This window comes from Manis pentadactyla, chromosome 4 (genome assembly GCF_030020395.1).
Source record: "Manis pentadactyla isolate mManPen7 chromosome 4, mManPen7.hap1, whole genome shotgun sequence".
NCBI lineage: Eukaryota > Metazoa > Chordata > Mammalia > Pholidota > Manidae > Manis > Manis pentadactyla.
This window is the reverse complement of record NC_080022.1, coordinates 65460820-65485565: the sequence shown is the minus strand read 5'-3', so window position 1 is coordinate 65485565 and position 24746 is coordinate 65460820. Positions and strand designations below refer to the sequence as shown.

The 24746-nt window shown below is 37.0% G+C and overlaps 1 protein-coding gene across 7 annotated transcripts in view; it reads left to right on the top strand.

Annotated features, from left to right (window-relative positions):
* The window catches only part of USP33 (ubiquitin specific peptidase 33), a 77012-nt gene that overhangs the window by 50919 nt on the left and 1347 nt on the right, over window positions 1-24746 (top strand). For 5 of the 7 annotated variants that reach the window (XM_036890228.2, XM_036890227.2, XM_036890231.2 and 2 more), the window contains exons 17-23: window positions 486-666; window positions 1097-1223; window positions 1883-2052; window positions 9383-9464; window positions 10217-10325; window positions 22987-23089; window positions 24473-24541. In XM_036890228.2, the coding sequence (XP_036746123.1) occupies window positions 486-666; window positions 1097-1223; window positions 1883-2052; window positions 9383-9464; window positions 10217-10325; window positions 22987-23089; window positions 24473-24541 (841 nt within the window). The remainder of the gene's footprint in view (window positions 1-485; window positions 667-1096; window positions 1224-1882; window positions 2053-9382; window positions 9465-10216; window positions 10326-22986; window positions 23090-24472; window positions 24542-24746) is intronic. The other 2 variants (XR_005025798.2, XR_005025799.2) reach the window with 2 other exon arrangements.

Here is a 24746-nt window from a genome sequence, read left to right as displayed (position 1 = left end):
TTATGGTGGTAGAAATGCAAAACTTTAGTGTTACACAGTGTAGTAGATTCTTTAGTGTGGTTGAAGAGTAGAGTGGTTCTATTGCCCAGTTGCTGTGTGTGTATATATATATATATATATGTACATATATATATATATATATATATATATATATACACACACACACTTTATTAGAATTATCCATTTTTAAAATAATGAGTTATATACCATGTAAGTGCCCTTAAAGTGGAACTGTGCTGAACACAGTTTAATCAAACATTGTTGGATCTTGCAGGTATATAGTATAAAATTAGAAAAGCCAGTAGCTGTGAACTTAGGAAGTACCACGATTTACCATTTCCACATTATGACATATCTGGAATCAGTTTGTAGTAATTGCAGGATAATGTTTAACTTTGACACTTAATTCAGTATGTATTTTTAGTAGACTCCTTTATCTAACATATAAAACAATAGAGTTTTAAATAATCTTACTTTTTGCTTAGATTTTATGCATCCATCTTAAAAGATTCAGGCATGAACTGATGTTTTCCACCAAAATCAGTACCCATGTTTCATTTCCACTGGAAGGTCTGGATCTTCAGCCATTTCTTGCTAAAGACAGTCCAGCTCAGATTGTTACCTATGATCTTCTGTCAGTCATTTGTCATCATGGAACTGCAAGTAGTAAGTTTATAGACTTCATATATGTCCTTGGATTAAAAAAACAAGAAATCAAAAACATCTGAATTGTTCTCTTAAACAAGGCCTAATTAAACAAAAAATGTAAACACAGATTTTTATTACTTATTTTGGCTATTATAAACATGTAAACAGTTTAGGAAATTGAATAATTTTTCTAGGAAGTTTAAATACTAGAAATTATATTTTTATAAAGTTAAATAATAAGGAGTTTGACATCAGATTCCCACTGGGTTATTTTAAGATTACATTTTCTGTCCTTACTTTAATTTCCTCAAGTGCTTGTGAAAATACATACTGGAAAAAGTATGAGCATAGTTCTTGCTATATCTCAGTCTCTGCTAGGAACTGGGGATCCAGTCTTGTTTTAATTTGTATTACTGAAATGATTTAAATTTTTTCTGCTTAAATTCAGGCGGACACTATATTGCCTACTGCCGAAACAATTTAAACAGTCATTGGTATGAATTTGATGATCAGAGTGTCACTGAAGTTTCAGAATCTACTGTACAAAATGCAGAAGCTTATGTTCTTTTCTACAGGTAAGGAAGTAACTCTTACAGATAAACTGTTTTGACAAATATTAACTCTCTTGGGGTTATTAGTGACTTCTAAGACTTTCAAAATGATTGCTGAATAAAGATCAGAAATTGTTTTACTTTCATTGCATTTATTCTCATCTCTGTAAAGTGAAAGGTTGTCATCAGAAAATACTAGATTACTATTTGAAAGGCAAAGGAATGTATTTTGTTTTAGAAAGATCAGTAGGTTTTAATTACCACATTTTCTCCTAAAATAGTTTGCTAACAAAGGAGGGATTACTATAAAAATAAATCTTTGGTGTCTTTCAGTATCTTACAGAAGATTTACGTGCTAGCTACTAAAAGATGAAAGCAAATTAACTATTTAGATAGACCTTAACAAACATTTGAATGCCTACTGTGTACCAGTGGTTATGTGGATACCAGTATATAGTTAAGAAATAATATCACTCTTAATGGTGTATAATGTGGTTGGGGGTGTGATACAAAGTATATTTCTCTTGAATAATTCTGAAGACCTAATAAGATACTAGTGTATCTTATTAGTACCTCACAGTATCTAATGTGTATGATAAATTTAATAAGCAATGGGAAAAATCCACTTCCTAGTTTTATGGATAAAATGCATATTAAATTTAATGAATTATTGTCCTTAATAGGAAGCGTAATGAAGAGGCCCAAAAAGAGAGGCGAAGGATATCAAATTTGTTGAACATAATGGAACCAAGTCTCCTTCAGTTTTATATTTCTCGACAGTGGCTAAATAAATTTAAGACCTTTGCTGAACCGGGCCCTATTTCAAATAATGATTTTCTCTGTATTCATGGAGGTAAGAGATTCTGTAGTGGAGAGTAGTGGTATAGGATTGCTGTTAAATAATTTGCAAATTAGGAGAGAGCAAATGGTTTTCCTCTTCCACTTATATACTATTTCCCCATCTTCTGTCCACCTTTAATGTGATTAATTTGCTGTGGTTTCATAAATTGGCTTTTTCTTCTAATGCTAGGCAATCTGTAGCCACTTCATAGAACAGATAATTTATTGAATACCTGTTCTAAAGTCTGGGCTGTAGTCTAAGAATGTCAAAGACACTATTTCTGTTCTCAAAGCTCTAATACTATAGTAGAAATAGATCACAGACAGCCAATTATGGTGCAATGAGCACTTCTATTACACATCATTTTTCTCAGTGGAGCATTCACTTACCAGTGGTATTCTTATCCCTTTTGTCTAAATTAATAGCTACCTCTTTACCTAAGCATGTACTTGGAATTTTTAAAAAAATTTTTTATTAAGGTACAGTTGATATACACTCTTATGAAGGTGTCACATGAAAAAACAATGTGGTTACTACCTTTAGCCATATTATCAAGTCCCCACCCATACCACAATGCCGTCACTGTCCATCAGTGCAGCAAGATGCTGCAGATTCACTATGTGTCTTCTCTGTGCTACACTGTTCTCCCTGTGATCCCCCACACCATGTGTACTAAACATAATACCCCTTAATCCCCTTCTCCCTCCCTCCCCACCCGCCCTCCCACACCCCTCCCCTTTGGTAACAACTAGTTCCTTCTTGGAGTCTCTGAGTCTGCTGCTATTTTGTTCCTTCAGTTTTGCTTCATTGTTATACTCCACAAATGAGGGAAATCATTTGGCACTTGTCTTTCTCCGCCTGGCCTATTTCACTGAGCATAATGTCCTCCAGCTCCATCTTGTTGCCAATGGTAGGATTTGTTTCTTATGACTCAACAGTATTCCATTGTGTATATGTACCACATCTTCTTTATCCATTCATCTATTGATAGACACTAAGGTTGCTTCCATTTCTTGGCTATTGTAAGTAGTGCTGCGATAAACATAGGGGTGCATATGTCTTTTTGAATCAGAAGCTGTATTCTTTGGGTAAATTCCAAGGAGTGGGATTCCCGGGTCAAATGGTATTTCTATTTTTAGTTTTTTGAGGAACCTCCATATTGCTTTCTCCGCATCCTCGCCAGCATTTGTTGGTCTTAGTTTTTTCAATGCTGGCCATCCTTACTGGTGTGAGGTGATATCTCATTGTGGTTATTTATTTATTTTTTCACTTCATTGTGGTTTTGATTTGCATTTCCCTGATGATTAGTGATGTGGAGCATCTTTTCATGTGTCTGTTGGCCATCTGAATTTCTTCTTTGGAGAACTGTCTCTTCACATCCTCTGCCCATTTGTTAATTGGGTTATTTGCTTTGGGTGTTGAGGCGTGTAAGTTCTTTATTTATTTTGGATGTTAACCCCTTGTCGGATATGTCATTTACAAATATATTCTCCCATACTGTAGGATGCCTTTTTGTTCTGTCGATGGTGTCCTTTGCCGTACAGAAACTTATTAGTTTGATGTAGTCCATGAGTTCCTTTTTGCTTTTGTTTCCCTTGCTCAAGGAGATGCGTTCAGGAAGAGGTTACTCATGCTTATATTCAGGAGATGTTTGCCTATGTTGCCTTCTAAGAGTTTTAATGGTTTCATGACTTACATTCAAGTCTTTAATCCATTTCGAGTTTACTTTTGTGTATGGGGTTAGACAATAATCCAGTTTCATTCTCTCGCATGTAGCTGTCCAGTTTTGCCAACACCAGCTGTTGAAGAGGCTGTCATTTCCCCATTGTATGTCCATGGCTCCTTTATCATATATCAATTTACCATATATGTTTGGGTTTATATCAGGGCTCTCTAGTCTGTTCCATTAGTCTATTGGTCTGTTCTTATACCAGTACCAAATTGTCTTGATTACTGTGGCTATAGAGCTTGAAGTTGGGGAGTGAGATCCGCCCCACTTTATTCTTCCTTCTCAGGATTGTTTTGGCCATTTGGGGTCTTTGGTGTTTCCATATGAATTTTTGAACTATTTGTTCCAGTTCGTTGAAGAATGCTGTTGCTATTTTGATAGGAATTGCATTGAATCTGTAGATTGCTTTAGGCAGGATGGCCATTTTGACAATATTAATTCTTCCTATCCATGAGCACGGGATGTGTTTCCATTTATTGGTATCTTGTTTAATTTCTCTCATGAGTGTCTTGTAGTTTTCAGAGTATAGGTCTTTCACTTCCTTGGTTAGGTTTATTCCTAGGTATTTTATTCTTTTTGATGCAGTTGTGAATGGAATTGTTTTCCTGATTTCTCTCTCTGCTAGTTTATTGTTAGTGTATAGGAATGCCACAGATTTCTGTGTATTAATTTTGTATCCTGCAACTTTTCTGAATTCAGATACTAGATCTAGTAGTTTTGGAGTGGATTCTTTAGGGTTTTTTATGTACAATGTCATGTCATCTGCAAACAGGGACAGTTTAACTTCTTCCTTGCCAATCTGGATGCCTTTTATTTCTTTGTGTTGTCTGATTGCTGTGGCTAGGACCTCCAGTACTATGTTGAATAGAAGTGGGGAGGGTGGGCATCCTTGTCTTGTTCCTGATCTTAGGGGAAGAGCTTTCAGCTTCTCACTGTTCAGTATAATGTTGGCTGTGGGTTTGTACAATATGGCCTTTTTTATGTTGAGGAACTTGCCCTCTGTACCCATTTTACTGAGAGTTTTTATCATGAATGGATGTTGAATTTCGTCAAATGCTTTTTCAGCATCTATGGAGATGATCGTGTGGTTTTTGTCCTTCTTGTTGTTGATGTGGTGGATGATGATGATAGATTTTCGAATGTTGTACCATCCTTGCATCCCTGGAATAAATCCTACTTGATCATGATGGATGATCTTTTTGATGTATTCTTGAATTTGGTTTGCTAATGTTTTGTTGAGTATTTTTGCATCTATGTTCATCAGGGATATTGGCCTGTAATTTTCTTTTTTTGTGGTGTCTTTGTCTGGTTTTGGTATTAGAGTGATGCTGGCCTCATAGAATGAGTTTGGAAGTATTACCTCCTCTTCTATTTTTTGGAAAACTTGAAGAAGAAAGGGTATTAGGTCTTCAGTAAATGTTTGATAAAATTCAGCGGTGAAGCCATCCAGTGCAGGTGGTTTGTTCTTAGGTAGTTTTTTGATTGCCACTTCAATTTCGTTTCTGTTAGTTGGTCTGTTCAGATTTTCTGTTTCTTTCTTGGTCAGCCTTGGAAGGTTGTATTTTTCTAGGAAGTTGTCCATTTCTTCTAGGTTATCCAGTCTGTTAGCATATAATTTTTCATAGTATTCTCTAATAATTCTTTGTATTTCTGTGGTGTCCATAGTGACTTTTCCTTTCTCATTTCTGATTCTGTTAATGTGTGTAGACTCTCTTTTTTTCTTGATAAGTTTGGGGGTTTATCTATTTTATTTTCTCGAAGAACCAGATCTTTCTTTCATTGATTCTTTCTGTTGTTTTATTCTTCTTGATTTTATTTATTTCTGCCCTAATCTTTATTATGTCCCTATTTCTGCTTACTTTGGGCCTCATTTATTCTTTTTTTTCCCAATTTCAGCAATTGTGACTTTAGACTATTCATTTGGAATTGTTCTTCCTTCTTGAGGTAGGCCTGTATTGCAATATACTTTCCTCTTAATACAGCCTTGGCTGTGTCCCACAAATTTTGCGATGTTGAATTATTGTTGTCATTTGTCTTCATATATTGCTTGATCTCCGTTTTTATTTGGTCACTAATCCATTGATTATTTAGGAGCATGTTCTGAAGCCTCCTTTTGTTTGTGGGATTTTTCATTATCTTTACATAATTTATTTCAAGTTGCATACCTTTGTGGTCTGAGAAACTGGTTCTTTTCAATCTTTTTGAATTTACTGAGGCTCTTTTTGTGGCCTAGCATATGATCTATTCTTGAAAATGTTCCAGGTGCACTTGAGAAGAATGTGTATTCTGTTGCTTTTGGTTGAGGAATTCTGTAGATGTCTGTTAGGTCCATCTGTTCTGTTGTGTTATTTAGTGCCTCTGTCTCCTTGCTTATCTTCTGTCCGGTTGATCTGTTCTTCAGAGTGAGTGGAGTGTGAAGTCTCCTAGCATGAATGCATTGCATTCTATTTCCCCTTTTAATTCTGTTAGTATTTGTTTCACATATGTGGGTACTCCTGTGTTGGGAGCCCAGGTATTTATAATGGTTATATCTTCTTGTTGGATTGACTCCTTTATCATTATGTTATGTCCTTCTTTGTCTCTTGTGACTTTCTTTGTTTCAAATACTATTTTGTCTGATACAAGTACTGCAACTCCTGCTTTTCTCTCTGTATTAGTTGAATGAAATACCTTTTTCCATCCCTTCACTTTTAGACTGTGTATGTCTTTGGGTTTAAAGTGAGTCTCTTGTAGGCAGCATATAGATGGGTCTTGTTTTTTTTATCCATTCTATTACTCTGTGTCTTTTGATTGGTGCATTCAGTCCATTTATATTTAGGGTGATTATCAATAGGTATGTACTTATTGCCATTGCAGGCTTTAGATTCGTGGTTACCAAAGGTTCAAGGTTAAGTTCCTTACTATCTAAGGGTCTAACTTAACTCAGTTAATGTGCTATTACATACACAATCTAAAGGTTTTTTTTTTCTCCTCCTTTTCTTCCTCCTCCATTCTTTATATATTAGGTATCATATTCTGTACTCTTTGTCTATCCCTTGATTGACTTTGGGGATAGTTAATTTAGTTTTGCATTTGCTTAGTAGTTATGTGTTCTACTTTCTTTGCTGTGGTTTTATTACCTCTGGTGACAGCTATTAAACCTTAGGAACACTTCCATCTATAGCAGTCCCTCCAAAATAGACTGTAGAGATGGTTTGTGGGAGGTAAATTCTCTCAGCTTTTGCTTATCTGGAAATTGTTTAATCCCTCTTTAAAATTTAAATGATAATCTTGCTGGATAAAGTAATCTTGGTTCTAGGCCTTTCGGCTTCATTGCATTAAATACATCATGCCACTCCCTTCTGGCCTGTAAGGTTTCTGCTGAGAAGTCTGATGATAGCCTGATGGGCTTTCCTTTGTATGTGATCTTATTTCTCTCTCTGGCTGCTTTTAAGAGTGTGTCCTTATCCTTGATCTTTGGCATTTTAATTACCTTATGTCTTGGTGTTGTCTTCCTTGGGTCCAGATTGAGGAAGTTTTCAGCAATTACCTCCTCAAGGACACTTTCTATACCTTTCTCTCTCTTCTTCTTCTTATGGTACCCCTATAATGTGAATATCGTTCCGTTTGGATTGGTCACACAGTTCTCTCAATATACTTTCATTCTTAGAGATCCTTTTTTCTCTCCGTGCCTCAGCTTTTTTGTATTCCTCTTCTCTGGTTTCTATTTCATTTATTGTCTTCTCCCCCGTATCCAATATGCTTTTAATTCCCTCCATTGTACTCTTCAATGATTGGACCTCCAACCGGTATTCATTCCTGCATTCTTGAATCTTTCCGTACCTCCATTAGCATGTTAATGATTTTTATTTTGCACTCCCTTTCAGGAAGAGTCATAAGGTCCATGTCATCTTTCTCGGGAGTTATATGAATTTTCCTCTGGTCCAGGTTCCTTTGGCGTTTCATATTTGTATATGGCACCCTCTAGTGTCCAGAAGCTCTACTCTTGAGCCGCTCAGCCCCTGAAGTAATGTTGGGGTCACAGGGGCGCGGTGTTGGTGCCTGGGTGGAGGAAAGAGCTGTTTCCTGCTTTCTGGCTGCTGTGCCTGTCTCCACTGCCTGATCCAGTGGATCAAGCCCATAGGCATAAGCCTCTATGCCTTTCGGTTGCAGTTGCTGTAGACAGATCTTCCCTCTGGCTGGCCTAATGCCAGAGTAGGGTTTGCTGGTTTGCGAGCCAGGTGGGGCTGGCCGGGAGAAAGGTGCGGTGGGCTGCCTATCATGGAGGGGGTCCTTGGAGCTGTGTAGCTGGTCAGAGGGCTGGAACACCTCAAAATCATTAAAGCTCCCAACCTGCTGGGCAGAGTGTACCCAGACAGTTTTGTCTACCTGTCCTTTCTCCTCAGCAATAAGCTCTGTGCAATACTTGCCCCTTTCGCAGCCCTTTTGCTAAGGGCTCCCTTGTTAGGAAGTCTCTCGGACTGCCCACCCTTCCTTTGTCCCAGAGTAGCCGAATATGGATCCCTGCTTTTCACAAGTGGCCAGAGTCTCATCCTCTCCAGGAATTCTACCTGTCCTGACTTTCCAATCCCCCAATCACGAGAGTATCATGAACAAACCAGGAAATGTAAGTTTGTGCTCCCAGAGCAGATCTCCAGAGTTAGGTATTCAGCAGTCCCAGGCCTCCACTCACTCCCTGCTCTGTTTCTCTTCCTCCTGCCAGTGAGCTGGGGTGGAGGAAGGGCTTGGGTCCCACCAGGCCACAGCTCTGGTATGTTACCCTGTTCTGTGAGGTCTGCTCTTTTCTCCAGGTGTATGCAATCTGAAACAGTCCTCCTTCCTGGTGCTCTTTCAGAATTAGTTGTATTAATTATATTTTTGTATTATATGTGGTTTTAGGAAGCTTCTGTCTCACTTCTCCCTCCGTCATCTTTAATCCTTTTTGTGTACTTGAAATTTAACAAAAAAGCCTCATATAGTCATTTGCTAAGTATAAACTGTGCCGCTGTGATATTAGTGTTTATTCCAATGATAAAATAATGCCTTAGTTTGATACAGATTAAATTTCATGATTGAAGTCTTGATATTCCAGTTCCTTCATTACTTTTACAGTAAAACCAGAAGAGATAGTAAGAATTTCCTGATTTAGAAAATACGCCCTGAAAATATTTCTGTATGTGAATTAGTTTCTCTCACATCTACTAACATATGGCTGTTTCTGTTTATCTCCCTATAAGCCTTGTATAGTGTTTATGTGTGCTCTTTTTTTAATCTTGCTTATAAATTTCATTTTTCTACTAGGTAATAAGCTTCATGAAGGAAGATTGTCTCTTATTCTCTTATTTATCTTTGATTTCCCCTAATACACAGTCAAGTCTTGGGAAAGATTTACATAAGTTAAATGCTTGAAGATCTTGGTTAACTGATATTTTTCTAACTATTTCAAGAAATGCATTCATCTCTAGGAACATAGTCACCAAAAATGCTTATGCTCTAAAAATTTTAACTTTTTTTGGAGGGATTTTTAAGAATAATAATTGAAAAATGCTAGTGATTAGTTAAAAAATGAGTTTAACTTTTGAAAGTAGCATAATGGAATTTAAGAATGAGATAGACCTATCTAAACTTTTTTAGGTGTTCCTCCACGAAAAGCTAGTTATATTGAAGACCTGGTTTTGATGCTGCCTCAGAACATTTGGGATAACCTATATAGCAGGTTTGTTTTTTGAATCAGACAGTATGTGAAAGTCAGTTTGTGAAACTTGTAAAAAGGGATTGGATTATTCCATGTATGCTACTGTGTTCTATGTTGCTTTTGTAGACGATTCCCTTTTTCCTTTATTATTCACTCTGAATTATAAAAAGAGTTTATAGCTCATGAGGCCCTAGTCTAGATAATACTAATTTTTATGTTATAATTGTCTGTGTCTATAAAAGTATGCTGTGATATTTAATTCTTAAATTTTAAGGTTTTAATTTTTATTTGAAAATATTTCATACATAAATTTCCTTATTATGTTTTCCTTAGTTAAATATTAAAATAACTCATTCCCTGAATTCTTATTTGAGTGGTCAGAGGAAGCCTTTTTCTGTTAAAACTTGATTAAGACTGTGGCTGTACATAACTAGGTTTATATATTATATGCTAATTTTTGAAAGCCACTTCTTTTACTTTGTGCTGATGTTGCTAGCATGTTTTGTAGCAGAAGTAGCTATAAGAGAAAATTGAAATACAGATAAGGCAGGTTAATCACTAAACTAATAACAATCATTGTTTCTGAGAAACAAAAGCAAGTCCTTATGATTATTTGATTTTTACAATAGTTTAAGTATAACTGAGAGTGTTTGTGAGGATTTATTCTTTAACCAGGGATTTAACCATTCACTAAAAGTAGGCGACAAATTTTCTAGAACAGAACATCAACTTTCTTCAGGATTGTCATAATTATTAAAATCTTCATGCTTTAGGTATGGAGGAGGACCGGCTGTTAATCATCTGTACATTTGTCACACTTGCCAAATTGAGGCAGAGAAAATTGAAAGGAGAAGAAAAACTGAATTGGAAATTTTTATTCGGGTAAAAAAACTGATGCTTTTCAAATTGTAAATGTGATCTAGAATTAAGATAACTGACAAAGCAGAACTATATTTTGTTAATGAAATGATTGAATGAAAGAGTGTAATAGATTTTAAGTGTTCTTGGTCCATAATAGCGAGAGACTTTAGTCAAGTCACTATAATTCTAGTGAGTTAAGTTCTCCTTTTGTAGGTTTTTGTTTTCATAGATTGGTAATAAGTTTTGTTCATGGATTGGAATTGGCAACCTCCAACTCTTTATTTATGATGCAGATTCCCAGCAGAGAATCCTAGTAGTGTTTGGGTTACTGGAGAGGCATGTTCATTGAAAATCCTAATGAGGCTTATTTGTGGAGGGATAGATAATTCTGTAAGAGGAAATTGAGATTCTCTTAGTAAAAGAGGGTGAGAAGTCATGGAACAGACAAAATAGGTGAACAGTACATTCCATATGATGTATACACTCCCAGCATATACTCCCCCACTGCCACTTCATATATATAGGATTTTTTTGTGCTCTTGCCTAAAGTAAGGAAATTTTCGCATACAGGAAGATATTATAGGTATGGATTTATTTATTACGCTTGGATCTCATTTGCTTCCTAAATCTGAGGCAAATTTTACTTGAATTTTAAGTAGTTTATTCCATGAATGCTTAAATAAGTGGCTGATGACTGTATCCATTAAAGTTTGAGCAAAAGAAGCCATTCTAAATATTCTGAATAGAATAGGAATACAGGTAATGAAAGATTTAAATGACTACCGAAAGGACTGAGCATACAAATATGGAAAGGGAAAAGACTAAAATAGACTGTGTTATGAGATTGAAGTGTAGATGTCTTTGTGAACTCATGGTGATAGGTAAATAAGTGCATTTAGAGGTACAAATGTGTGTATGTATATGTAGAAAAAATGATATACATATATTAATTAATTAACTGTCGCTGAAAGGGCCTGCGAGCAGTGGTAACTCCCCTAGCATTGAGCATACCTCACTCTCATCAGGTCTTGGCTTAACCCCAAATCTTTCTCCACTGAAATAATCAGCTGTCCTTAGAGAGAAATGGCTGCTTCTAGGGCCAGGGCAGGAGAATTGGAAGATGAGTCTGAAACTTCTTACTGAAATGAAAGAAGTTTTTGAAGAATGATTGGGACATGTCAAAAGTACACAGAAACCAGCTTGAGGGGATTCCTACTTGCCAAATTGGGACAATTTGAACTTTAAAATAATAATAATAACAGTATAACTATTAAAGAAAATAGGGGATGTTGCATCATACTGGTAAAAGTAGTATTGTTGGAATAAAAATAATAAATGATGGAAATAAAAAGTAAATTGAAAGGTTCATGAAGAATAGAATATTAACATAGTTCTGACTTATTCTCCACAAAATACTTATTAATTAAAAAGGGAAAACACTGACTTTAAGCAGAGAAGCCTAGCACTAACTTAATGAGCTTTTAATTAAAGTGAACATCAATAAAAAATGGAACAACTCAAAATCATGTGCCAAGATAGGATACAAGAAAAACATAGTATCACTTGTTTGGTACACAGGTGCCTAACCTGAATTTCAAATTGAGGAAAGTCAGATAAACCAAAATAAGGGACATTTTATTAAAAAACTGGCCTTTAATCTTAAAAGTTGTCAAGGTTATGAAAACCAAGGAAAGACCTGAGGAACTGTTCTAAACTAAAGTTAAGAAATTAAATGCAGCATACATAAGCAAAACAGTAACGATGATGTCATGTTTCTTTCTGCCTAACACCATGCAACTACCTCAAGTGCGAATATGTGCTGCACTTAGGCTGTGTTTACCTTTCCTCTAAACTTGTGTTTAGACAGTCACATCATTCACTGTATCTATTTCTGGATGATGGTCATTCATCTTTAGTTCAGTCAGTTCAGTCACAGTCTCCCTTTTATATTCTATAGTTTAAAGAATGAAAGATTAACTCCCACCAACATCCTTATATGAAACAGGAATGAAAGTAATATAAATGGATAATTTTTTACAAATTTGGTAAATTATAGCAAATATGTATATGGGGCAAGGAAGAAATAAGTGTCTACAGCTGGTCACTGTTCATTCCATATTCCCTGTTTTCTAAGCTGGCACTGCAGCTGCTTGTGGTTGTGTTTATCCAGTAAAGCAACCAAGATCTTCATTCCTGAAGAGTCTGAACTCTGTAGTCCTGCCTGTGTTAAATTTCTATAATTGTCTATTAATTTTTAACCATTGGATATGGAAATACTGATTGGTGCTTGTAGTGGGTTGAATGGTGGTCTCTGAAGAAGATATTTCTGTGTCCTGATCCCTGTGAATTGCCCTTATTTGTGAATGTGAAAAAAGAGTCTTTGCATATGTAATTAAGGATCTGGAGGTGACATCATCCTGGATTTTGTGCATGGACCCTAAATCCAATGATAAGTGTCCTTTTAAAGAGATACACAGAAGAGTGAAAGCCACGTGAAGACAAGAGGTAGAAGTTGGAGTGTACAGCCCCAAAGCAGAACCTTGAGAAGCAAGGAACAGAACTTCTCCTAAAGTCTCCATAGAAAACATGGTCCTGCCTATACCTTGGCTTTGGACTTCTGGCCTCCAGGATTTTTTCTTCCTTTTTTTTTTTATTGAATTATAGTTGATATACAATCTTATATTGGTTTCAGGTATATAACACTGTGGTATAACAATTACCCACATTATTAAATCCTCACCCCAATAGTGCAGTTACTATCTGTCAACACAGGAAGATGTTACAGAATCATTGACTGTATTCTCCATGTTGTACTAGTATCCCCATGACCACATTATATTATGATTGAGAGTTTCTGTGCCCCCTTTATTCCCCTCCCCCTCCCCCTCCATCCACCCAATCACTTCCTCATGGTAACCACCAGTCACTTCTCAGTATCTGTGAGTCTATTGCTGTTTTGTTCATTTTATTTTGTTTCTATATTCCACAAATAAGTGAAATTGTATGGTATTTGTCTTTTTCCACCTGGCTTCTTTCTTTTTTTTTTTTTTAGTTTTTATTAAGGTACGATTGATATACACTCTTGTGAAGGTTTCACATGAAAAAGCAATGTGGTTACCACATTTACCCATGTTACCAAGTCCCCACCCATACCCCAATGCAGTCACTGTTCATCAGTGCAGCAAGACGCTGCAGATTCACGGTGTGTCTTCTCTGTGCTACACTGTTCTCCCTGTGATCCCCCACACCATGTGTACTAAACATAATACCCCTTAATCCCCTTCTCCTTCCCTCCCCACCCACCCTCCCACACCCCTCCTCTTTGGTAACCACTAGTTCCTTCTTGGAGTCTCTGAGTCTGCTGCTATTTTGTTCCTTCAGTTTTGCTTCATTGTTATACTCCACAAATGAGGGAAATCATTTGGCACTTGTCTTTCTCCGCCTGGCTTATTTCACTGAGCATAATGTCCTCCAGCTCCATCTTGTTGCCAATGGTAGGATTTGTTTCTTATGGCTCAACAGTATTCCATTGTGTATATGTACCACATCTTCTTTATCCATTCATCTATTGATAGACACTAAGGTTGCTTCCATTTCTTGGCTATTGTAAGTAGTGCTGCGATAAACATAGGGGTGCATATGTCTTTTTGAATCAGAAGCTGTATTCTTTGGGTAAATTCCAAGGAGTGGGATTCCCGGGTCAAATGGTATTTCTATTTTTAGTTTTTTGAGGAACCTCCATATTGCTTTCTCCGCATCCTCGCCAGCATTTGTTGGTCTTAGTTTTTTCAATGCTGGCCATCCTTACTGGTGTGAGGTGATATCTCATTGTGGTTATTTATTTATTTTTTCACTTCATTGTGGTTTTGATTTGCATTTCCCTGATGATTAGTGATGTGGAGCATCTTTTCATGTGTCTGTTGGCCATCTGAATTTCTTCTTTGGAGAACTGTCTCTTCACATCCTCTGCCCATTTGTTAATTGGGTTATTTGCTTTGGGTGTTGAGGCGTGTAAGTTCTTTATTTATTTTGGATGTTAACCCCTTGTCGGATATGTCATTTACAAATATATTCTCCCATACTGTAGGATGCCTTTTTGTTCTGTCGATGGTGTCCTTTGCCGTACAGAAACTTATTAGTTTGATGTAGTCCATGAGTTCCTTTTTGCTTTTGTTTCCCTTGCTCAAGGAGATGCGTTCAGGAAGAGGTTACTCATGCTTATATTCAGGAGATGTTTGCCTATGTTGCCTTCTAAGAGTTTTATGGTTTCATGACTTACATTCAAGTCTTTAATCCATTTCGAGTTTACTTTTGTGTATGGGGTTAGACAATAATCCAGTTTCATTCTCTCGCATGTAGCTGTCCAGTTTTGCCAACACCAGCTGTTGAAGAGGCTGTCATTTCCCCATTGTATGTCCATGGCTCCTTTATCATATATCAATTTACCATATATGTTTGGGTTTTTATCAGGGCTCTCTAGTCTGTTCCATTAGTCTATTGGTCTGTTCTTATACCAGTACCAAATTGTCTTGATTACTGTGGCTATAGAGCTTGAAGTTGGGGAGTGAGATCCGCCCCACTTTATTCTTCCTTCTCAGGATTGTTTTGGCCATTTGGGGTCTTTGGTGTTTCCATATGAATTTTTGAACTATTTGTTCCAGTTCGTTGAAGAATGCTGTTGCTATTTTGATAGGAATTGCATTGAATCTGTAGATTGCTTTAGGCAGGATGGCCATTTTGACAATATTAATTCTTCCTATCCATGAGCACGGGATGTGTTTCCATTTATTGGTATCTTGTTTAATTTCTCTCATGAGTGTCTTGTAGTTTTCAGAGTATAGGTCTTTCACTTCCTTGGTTAGGTTTATTCCTAGGTATTTTATTCTTTTTGATGCAGTTGTGAATGGAATTGTTTTCCTGATTTCTCTCTCTGCTAGTTTATTGTTAGTGTATAGGAATGCCACAGATTTCTGTGTATTAATTTTGTATCCTGCAACTTTTCTGAATTCAGATACTAGATCTAGTAGTTTTGGAGTGGATTCTTTAGGGTTTTTTATGTACAATGTCATGTCATCTGCAAACAGGGACAGTTTAACTTCTTCCTTGCCAATCTGGATGCCTTTTATTTCTTTGTGTTGTCTGATTGCTGTGGCTAGGACCTCCAGTACTATGTTGAATAGAAGTGGGGAGGGTGGGCATCCTTGTCTTGTTCCTGATCTTAGGGGAAGAGCTTTCAGCTTCTCGCTGTTCAGTATAATGTTGGCTGTGGGTTTGTACAATATGGCCTTTTTTATGTTGAGGAACTTGCCCTCTGTACCCATTTTACTGAGAGTTTTTATCATGAATGGATGTTGAATTTCGTCAAATGCTTTTTCAGCATCTATGGAGATGATCGTGTGGTTTTTGTCCTTCTTGTTGTTGATGTGGTGGATGATGATGATAGATTTTCGAATGTTGTACCGTCCTTGCATCCCTGGAATAAATCCTACTTGATCATGATGGATGATCTTTTTGATGTATTCTTGAATTTGGTTTGCTAATGTTTTGTTGAGTATTTTTGCATCTATGTTCATCAGGGATATTGGCCTGTAATTTTCTTTTTTTGTGGTGTCTTTGTCTGGTTTTGGTATTAGAGTGATGCTGGCCTCATAGAATGAGTTTGGAAGTATTACCTCCTCTTCTATTTTTTGGAAAACTTGAAGAAGAAAGGGTATTAGGTCTTCAGTAAATGTTTGATAAAATTCAGCGGTGAAGCCATCCAGTGCAGGTGGTTTGTTCTTAGGTAGTTTTTTGATTGCCACTTCAATTTCGTTTCTGTTAGTTGGTCTGTTCAGATTTTCTGTTTCTTTCTTGGTCAGCCTTGGAAGGTTGTATTTTTCTAGGAAGTTGTCCATTTCTTCTAGGTTATCCAGTCTGTTAGCATATAATTTTTCATAGTATTCTCTAATAATTCTTTGTATTTCTGTGGTGTCCATAGTGACTTTTCCTTTCTCATTTCTGATTCTGTTAATGTGTGTAGACTCTCTTTTTTTCTTGATAAGTTTGGGGGTTTATCTATTTTATTTTCTCGAAGAACCAGATCTTTCTTTCATTGATTCTTTCTGTTGTTTTATTCTTCTTGATTTTATTTATTTCTGCTCTAATCTTATTATGTCCCTCCTTCTACTGACTTTGGGCCTCATTTGTTCTTCTTTTTCTTGTTTCATTAATTGTGAGTTTAGACTGCTTATATGGGATTGTTCTTCTTTCCTGAGGTAGGCCTGTATTGCAGTATACTTCCCTCTTAGCATGGCCTTGGCTGCATCCCACAGATTTTGCAGTGTTGAATTGCTATTTATTTATTTGCATACAATTTTCAAAGAGTTCCTTTATAATTCTTTGTATTTCTGTGGTCCCAGTTGTAACTTCTTTTTTGTTTTCTGATTGTGTTTATGTCCTCACTCTTTTTTTCCTGCTAATTTTGGGTGGGGATTTGTCTTTTTTGTTTTATCTTATCAAAAAAGAAGTTTCATTTTTTTCTATTGTTTTATTCTTATTTATTTTTGCTCTCTTCTTTATCATATGCCTCATTCTGCTAACTTTGGGTTTCATTTGTTCTTCTGGTTTCTTTAGTTGTGAGTTTAGACTGCTATATTGGGATTGTTCTTGTTTCCTGAGGTAGGCCTGTATTGTATACTTTCCTTTTTGAACCACATTTATGGTGTCCCAGAAATTTTGTACTGTTATGGTTTTGTGTTCATATGTCTCCATGTATTGCTTGATTTCTTCTTTGGTTTGTTCATTGATCTATTGACTGTTTAGGCGAATGTCGTTTTGTTTAGCCTTCATGTGTTGACTTTTTTGTTTTCTTCGTGTTATTTATTTCTCGTTTCAGACGACTGTGGTCTTAGAAGTTGCTTAATGCAGTTTCCATCGTTTTGAATTTATAGATGCTCTTTTTGTGTCTTAATGTGTGATATGTTCTGGAAAATGTTTCATGTACATTTGAGATAAGTATGTATCCTGCTGCTTTTGGGTGGAATATTCTATACATATCTGTTAAGTCCATCTGATCTACTATTTCCATGAAATATCTTTTCCATCTCTTCAGTTTGAATCTGTATATGTCTTTAGGTCTCTTGTAGGCAGCATATAGATAAGTCTTGTTTCTTTAACCATTCTGTTACTTTGTGTCTTTTGAATGGTGCAATCAGTGTATTTTACATTTAAGGTAACTGATACGTATGTACTTATTGCCATCCTAGTAATGGTTTTCCGGCTGCTTTTGTAGTTCCTCTCTGTTCCTTTCTTCCTCTCTTATATACTTCTCTTGTTATTTGATGGTTTTCTTTAGTGTTATGATTGGATATCTTTTTAATTTTTTTTCCTATTATATGCTTTAGGTTTGTGGTACCATGAGGTCCATAGATAGTTGCCTTCGTATACAGCAGTATGTATTAAGTTGATGGTTGTCTATTTCAAACACAATTTTAAAGTATTTGTCTTTTTTTCTTCCTCTTTCACACTTTTTATGTTAGATGTCATAATCTGCATTGTTTTGTTTATCCCTTGATTGATTTTGTGTCTAGTTGGTTTTGCTCTTTTGTTTTGTTATTAACTTCATACTTGCTTGGTAAGTAATTGGGCTACCACCTTTACTGTGGGTTCATCTTCACTGGTGAAAAATATTTCGGTTTAGGAACATTTTCATCTGCAGAAGTCCCTTCAGCATATCCTGCAATGCCAGTTTAGGGGTTATAAATTCCTTCAGCCTTTGTTTAATTGGGAAACTTTTCATCTCTTCTTCAAAGTTGAATGATAACCTTGCTGGTTAGAGGATTCTTTGTTGGAGATTCTTTTGTTTCAATAAATTAAATATTTCATGACATGCCCTTCTGGCCTTTAAAGTTTCTGCTGAGAAGTCTGCTGATAGTCTGCTGGGGTTTCCCTTATAAGTAATCTTTTTTCTTTCTCTGAGTGCTTTCAATACTCTCTCCTTATCCTTAATCCTTGTCATTTTAATCCTCGGTGTTGTCTTTCTGGGGTTCCTTTTGTTAGTGGCTGTCTGAGCTTCCATGACCTGAGTGTGTGTTTTTCCCAGGATTTGGGAAGTTTTCCAGAATTACTTCCTTAAGTAGACTTTCTGTCCGTTTGCCTCTCTCTTCTTCTCGTACCCCTGTTATACAAATATTTTTCCATTTGGATTGGTCACACAGCTCTCGTGTCATTCTTTCATTCCTAGAGATTCTTTTTTCTCTGTTCCTCAGCTTTGTTGTATTCCTGTTCTCTAATTTCTATCTCATTGATCTCTGCTTACAGAAATCTGTTAATTCCCTCTTGTATATTTCATTTCAGTTACTCTTTTCTTCAGCTCTGAGTCACTCTTTTTTCAGCTCTTGTATCTCTTTGTTGAAGTCCTGAGATCTTCAATACTTTTCTACTAATCAGTGCACATGTTTATGACTTTTGCTTTTAAATGTTAATCAAGAAGATTGGTGGCCTCCATTTCATTTAGCCCTGTTTCTGGTGTCTTGTCCTGTGGTTTTCTTTGGGACATATTCCTCTGCTGTCTCATTTTGTTAGGGTTTCTGTGTTTCTTCCTTTGTATTAGATGGATCTGCTATGCTTCTTAGTCTAAAAAGTAATGGCTTTATGAAAAAGGTATCCTGTGGTGCCCAGAAGCTCAAGACCCTTCACCAGTGCCTGGTTCTTCTTTGGGGTGGAGCCCCGGTTGCTGTGGGTGGACTGTTGGCATTGTCCCCTTTCTGCCTGTCTTCAGCAGTGGCTGATCGCCATCAACAGAGGTCCTTTGTGAACTATGCAGTTGGTGTTTTTGCTGGGATTGTAGGTGGGGCTGCTTTTCTGCCTGTCTTCCAACAGTGTCTGATCTCAGAGGGGTGGCAGCTTGCCTCAGCCGGCAGGCCCTTTGTGAGCTGAGCCACAGCACTTGTGCTGGGTTGTGGGTGGGGCTGCCTCTGCCTACCCTGTAGCAATGGCAGTGCTGCTGGGATGACTGCTGGGTGGGGTGGGTGTGCAGGGGATTTTGGGCAGGGCTTGGCTGCCAGTGAGGAAGAAAAGAGTACTGGGAACTGACTTCCATAGGTTCCTCCCCAGTTGGGCTGAGAGAGGGCCAAAAGACCTGGGAAAGCCTCTGCCTGTCAGGCAGCAAAGTCTAACTGCTGCTGGGCCTACTGGGTTGAGTGGGCAAGTGGGTAGGTACGTCGGGAAATGCTGCGGGGCTGAACTGCCAGGAAAGGGTTGGAGGCTCCCATGAGGGCCCAACTACTTGGGCTTAGGGAGGGCTGGAGAAGTGTCCACCTGCCCTTTCTCCAGATGGCATTCCATCCAACCTTCATCCCTCTGGCACCCTTACCGCTGCTGGTGAATCTTTCAAACTGCCACCTCTGTGTTCGGTTTTAGTGGGATGGACAGAGCATGACTTTCCTCCAGAAGTGGCAGGAGTCTCAGCTTCCCAGACTGCTTCAACTCTCCCTGGTGTCCAGCCCCATTAATCACCAAAGCCTGATGTCGTGCATACTCATGTTCCCAGAGCAGATCTCCAGGGCCAGGTGTGCAGAGTTCCTGAGCACTTAGCCCCTCTCTGCTTGGTTCTTTTCCCTCCCAGTTCTGGGCTGGGATGGGGGGAGAGCTTGGGTCTTGATCCATCTAGGCTCTGCCCCTTTACCCTTCTCTGTGTGGTCTCTTCTTCACCAGGTGCAGATGGTCTGTTCCGTAGTCTTTAGGTGGTCTTCAGGGGTAATTGTATTTGCTGTAGTTGTTTCCTTGGTTTGTGTGTGGGAGGAGGTTTCCGCCTTGCCTTCCTACTCTGCCAACTACCCCCACCTCCAGAATTTTGAGAGAATGGATCATCTGCTTCAGCCATCAAGTTCACTGTAATTTGTTACAAACAGCAGCCCTCTGAAACTAATACAGTGGGTATAATCTGGTTTTCAGACATACTCTTCCTTGCTCCTGTTGTGCAGCAGTCATTTTATTTCATCATTTATAGAGCCAATCCTGTAACCTCTTTGTGTCATGGTTCAGTGACAAGAGGAACCAAAAATGGCCGGGGGGGGGGGCGGCAGTGTCTCAATTTCCAGTCTAGTAAAACCATTGTCATTTCTCTTTGGGATCTAAAGTCTCAATTCAGAGGCCAAAGTTGGGGAGATGAGAATCAAAGCTTTTGTGAATATGTCATTAAGTAGTAATAGATATATTCTGGTTTTGGGAAAAACACCACCATATATGGGTTTCCAGTTTGGAGTATATAGTACATCATATTCTGAAGTGGATTGTGGTGATGGTTACACAACTATAAATTTACTGAAAACCACTCTCACCCCTACTTATCCCACTTTTTTAAAACAAGGCAATGTTTTAGCATAAAAAAAATTAGAGTATAAAAGTAGGCACCCCTGGTAGACTGGAAATTAAGTGGAGTTTCTGAAAAAATTGAAAAAGCAGATGGGATCAGGTTGAAGAAGCAAACAAAAGCCACAGGAAGTGACTGCATAGGCTTCAAGCTGGGAAGTGGCAAATACCCAGTAATAACCCCAGCATCGACCCCAGCATCCTGTGCCTTGTGTTGCGTAAGGCAGCAAGCATTCAAGTGTCTGCTTGTATAGAGCAGTGAATGTGGACACTTGGGTCAGTTAAAGAAGGCATTATCTTAGACAGCTTTTAATACCCAGAGAGAATTGTGATTTCCTAAATCATGTCTTAAAATAAATATGACTGATCCCCAGGGAGATGTATAAATATACTATATACTAAAAAAAAAGACCACACACAACACAGTAGATGGTTGATTAAATGGCAGGATATAAACTGCTGGAGAGTAAATCAGTGTACTGAAAGATCTGGTGAGGTTTCTCCTAAGATGAAACACAATGATTAACAGATGGAAAACAGACTAATTTCAACATGTTGGATAGATGCAGAATCTAATGTTTTTCTAATAGGTATTTTAGAAGAGAATAGAGAGGAGGAATGATTCTTAGAGCAATGGTTTAGAAAAATTTCTCAGAACTAGAGAAATACAGATGACTTGAAATTAATGGGGTGATTTATACTTACTTAAATTAAAAATTTTTTAAATGCCCCCATCTAGATGTTCTGTTGCCAAAGTTAGAGTCTGAAAAATGTCCAAACCTGGTAATGCTATAAATTAAATGGATTTATCTGGCAGAATCAGTCTAACATTGTATTTCAGAAATCTGAGTTCCCTGGGGAAAGTTGTATATCGCAAAAAGTCCTAACTTTAATTCTGTATGTTAAGACAAACATGCTTTGATTTTCTTTGTTAACCATCAAATAGTCACAGCATTTTTATTGCCTTTTATTGTTCTGCGGAAACAATTACCTTGTGTCTCTGAAAGATCCATGTCCTTAAAGAACTTACACTTAACAGTTAACAATATATTATATATAAATGATTATGAGTTCTATGGAAAATAACAGGACAAGAGGGATGAAGAGTATGGTGATGAGTGGAGAAGTTACATGCAGTTTTAAATAGGGTGGTCAAGGTAGGCCTCCTTGAGAAGGTGACATTTTAGCAAAGACTTGAAGGAGATGAGGGATATATTCAGATATCTACAAAAAGAAGGAAAGTCATGCAAAAGAGTTGAGAGGCAGGAATAATATTTGCTTGGTTTTGGGAATAACAGAGATGTGTGATCACAAGTGAAAAATGAGGAATAAAGTGTTAGAAAATGAAGTCAAATCGTGGAGGTACTTCTGGGCAATTGGAAGGATTTGGGGGACAATAACAGGGTTTTGAATAGATTTGACTATAGGAGAGACATTATCTGAACTTAGTTGTCTTTGTCTACAGGTAGTGTATTGTACCATGAGCATTTAGTTACCTGTTATGAATTACTTTCAGGAGTCTCACTGTCTGCACACTATTACAATTAGATAAATTTCAAATACCCTTCATGTTCTGCAGGCTCTATTGCTTCTGCCTGTCTTTCTATATCAGTTTTTCTATTAATTGGATTATTTTAGTTGAAGCCAGTAGAAGCCAGACTGGTTAATTTAAGTCAAAAAGGAATTTACTGAAAAAAACGGAATAACCAGACCTCCATAATTTCAGGAACCAAGGTTGCATTGACTCTGGTGACCATTAGGTCACTCTTCTGAAGATTGCCATTTTAGTAGACTTTGCCTACTTTGAGTCACCATTCTCACACCTTAGCCCTCTGGACTAAAGGAGAGAGTGGAACATCTTGAGGGACTGTCCCACTTTTGAGAATTTATCCTAATACATGTTTAACATATTGTTTGTGGAATGACATGTACAAGATTATTTGTTGGCGTATCGGGTTTGTAATAGTAGCATGTTCACCAATATCATAAGTGAACAGAACATGTAGACAGTGGATATGGTATGTTGAAGATGTACACATCTGATTTTTAATAAATATGTGGAGTATTTTGTCTTAAAGACTTAGCTTTGACCATTTTCAGTTATCCAGTCTTTCATGTCCGTTGTGTGTATTTGCCAAATTTTGAGACATAACCTAGAATTGTTTATGAAATTGGTGTTTCCATGTATGCTGATACTAAGATAACTTAGTGTATGTCATATTCTTTGTGTGTGAGGAATTGGCCTTACTAGATGCTGAAGTAGAATGGTTGTATTGTTCTGCTGCAAAGCAAGTTGGAGGTAGTAGGTGACTTATTTTTTTCCCCCTTGTAGCTCAACAGAGCATTCCAAGAGGAGGACTCTCCAGCTACTTTTTATTGTATCAGTATGCAGTGGTTTAGAGAATGGGAAAGTTTTGTGAAGGGTAAAGATGGAGGTAAGTGGTTAACTGAAAGTAAATTGTTTGCGTATTTTTTTGTTTGACAAATATTTTTTGAATATTTGTATGCACTTGAGATTACAGCAGTGAAGAAAAAGATCCCTGCCCTCAGGGATCTTAACATTCTAGTATATATCATGGTTGTTAATTTTTTAAAACCTGTCTCATGAATTATAGCATATTCATGAATGAAGGAACTGAACAAAATTAGTGTGTAATGTTAATACTGAAAAGTTAAAAAAACAAATCCACCCAGCGATAAGATTAAGCTGTGGTTTATCTGTTACAATGGGATGCTGTGTGGACTTTAAAAATAATGTGTGACAGTATTTAATAATTAAAGAAAAGATATTCTTAGTATATGAAAACGGTTGCAAAATGTATGCATGGTTTGAAACTTTTGTTTGAAAAAAAAAAAGACAAACATACGCAAAGCAAAAAAGACCACAAAGATATTAAAACAGTTTGCTTAATGTAGTGGGATTGTAATATTTTTTTCTTCCTTGTGTTTTTTTTTTTTTAACAGTTTTTCATAAGGAACATGCACTGTACTTTTTTATTCAAGGGGAAAACGTTTTTTTAAAATTAAAATATATATTTTAACATTTCATTTTATAATGCTTTTATTCTTTTTAATTAATAGAGAATTGTGCAATTTCATTTTAATTACAAAGGAATTGTTTTTACAGCATTAAAAGTGCATTTTGACCTGTAATCCCAGAACAGATACTTAATAAATAATTCCTATTAGATTTTAGATGGTAGTGAGAGAGTCTCTGTTCTAAGATCCAAAAAAGGAAGCAGCTCACAGTAAGATAGTTAAGAATTGGCTGTAATAATGTGACTAAAAAATAATCAACTTGATTTTTTTTTTCCATCTTTCATTCCTCTATTGTATTATGATGAAGCAAATCCTTGGCATCATGTTTTTTAAATTTTTTTTTATTTTGGTATCATTAATATACAATTACATGAGGAACATTATGTTTACTAGACTCCCCCCATCATCAAGCCCCCCGCACAAACCCCATTACAGTCACTGTCCATCAGTGTAGTAAGATGCTGTAGAATCACTACTTGTCTTCTCTGTGTTGCACAGCCCTCCCTGTGCCCCACCACATTATACATGCTAATCGTAAGGCCCCCTTTCTTTTTTTTCCCCCCTTACCCTTCCCTTCCCACCCATCCTCCCCAATCCCTTTCCCTTTGGTAACTGAAACTGTTAGTCTATTCTTGGGTTCTGTGAGTCTGCTGCTGTTTAATTAACTTCATTTTATAGTTATATCCTTCAATTATTTCAGGCACAGAAATAATGCAATTCTTTGGTATATATCTTTGAAAAGTATGTATTTTAATCATTTGTTTTCCCTTTTGACTTAGATCCTCCAGGTCCTATTGATAACACTAAAATTGCAGTCACTAAATGTGGCAACATGATGCTCCGGCAAGGTAAGTTTAACTAATATTTAAGCCTGTACTTGTTCGTGATTTGTCACTGTTAAGAATCTTTCATCACTAGTCATCTGTGCCACTTTTTTATCCAGCTCAGTGATGTACATGAAGTAGGACAAATAGTGGAAAAGCTTCCAGTGTTTAATTTTTTTCTGAGGAGAGGTTTTAAGGCTCCTTAGGAGCTAAGAAAAAAGATCTCTTA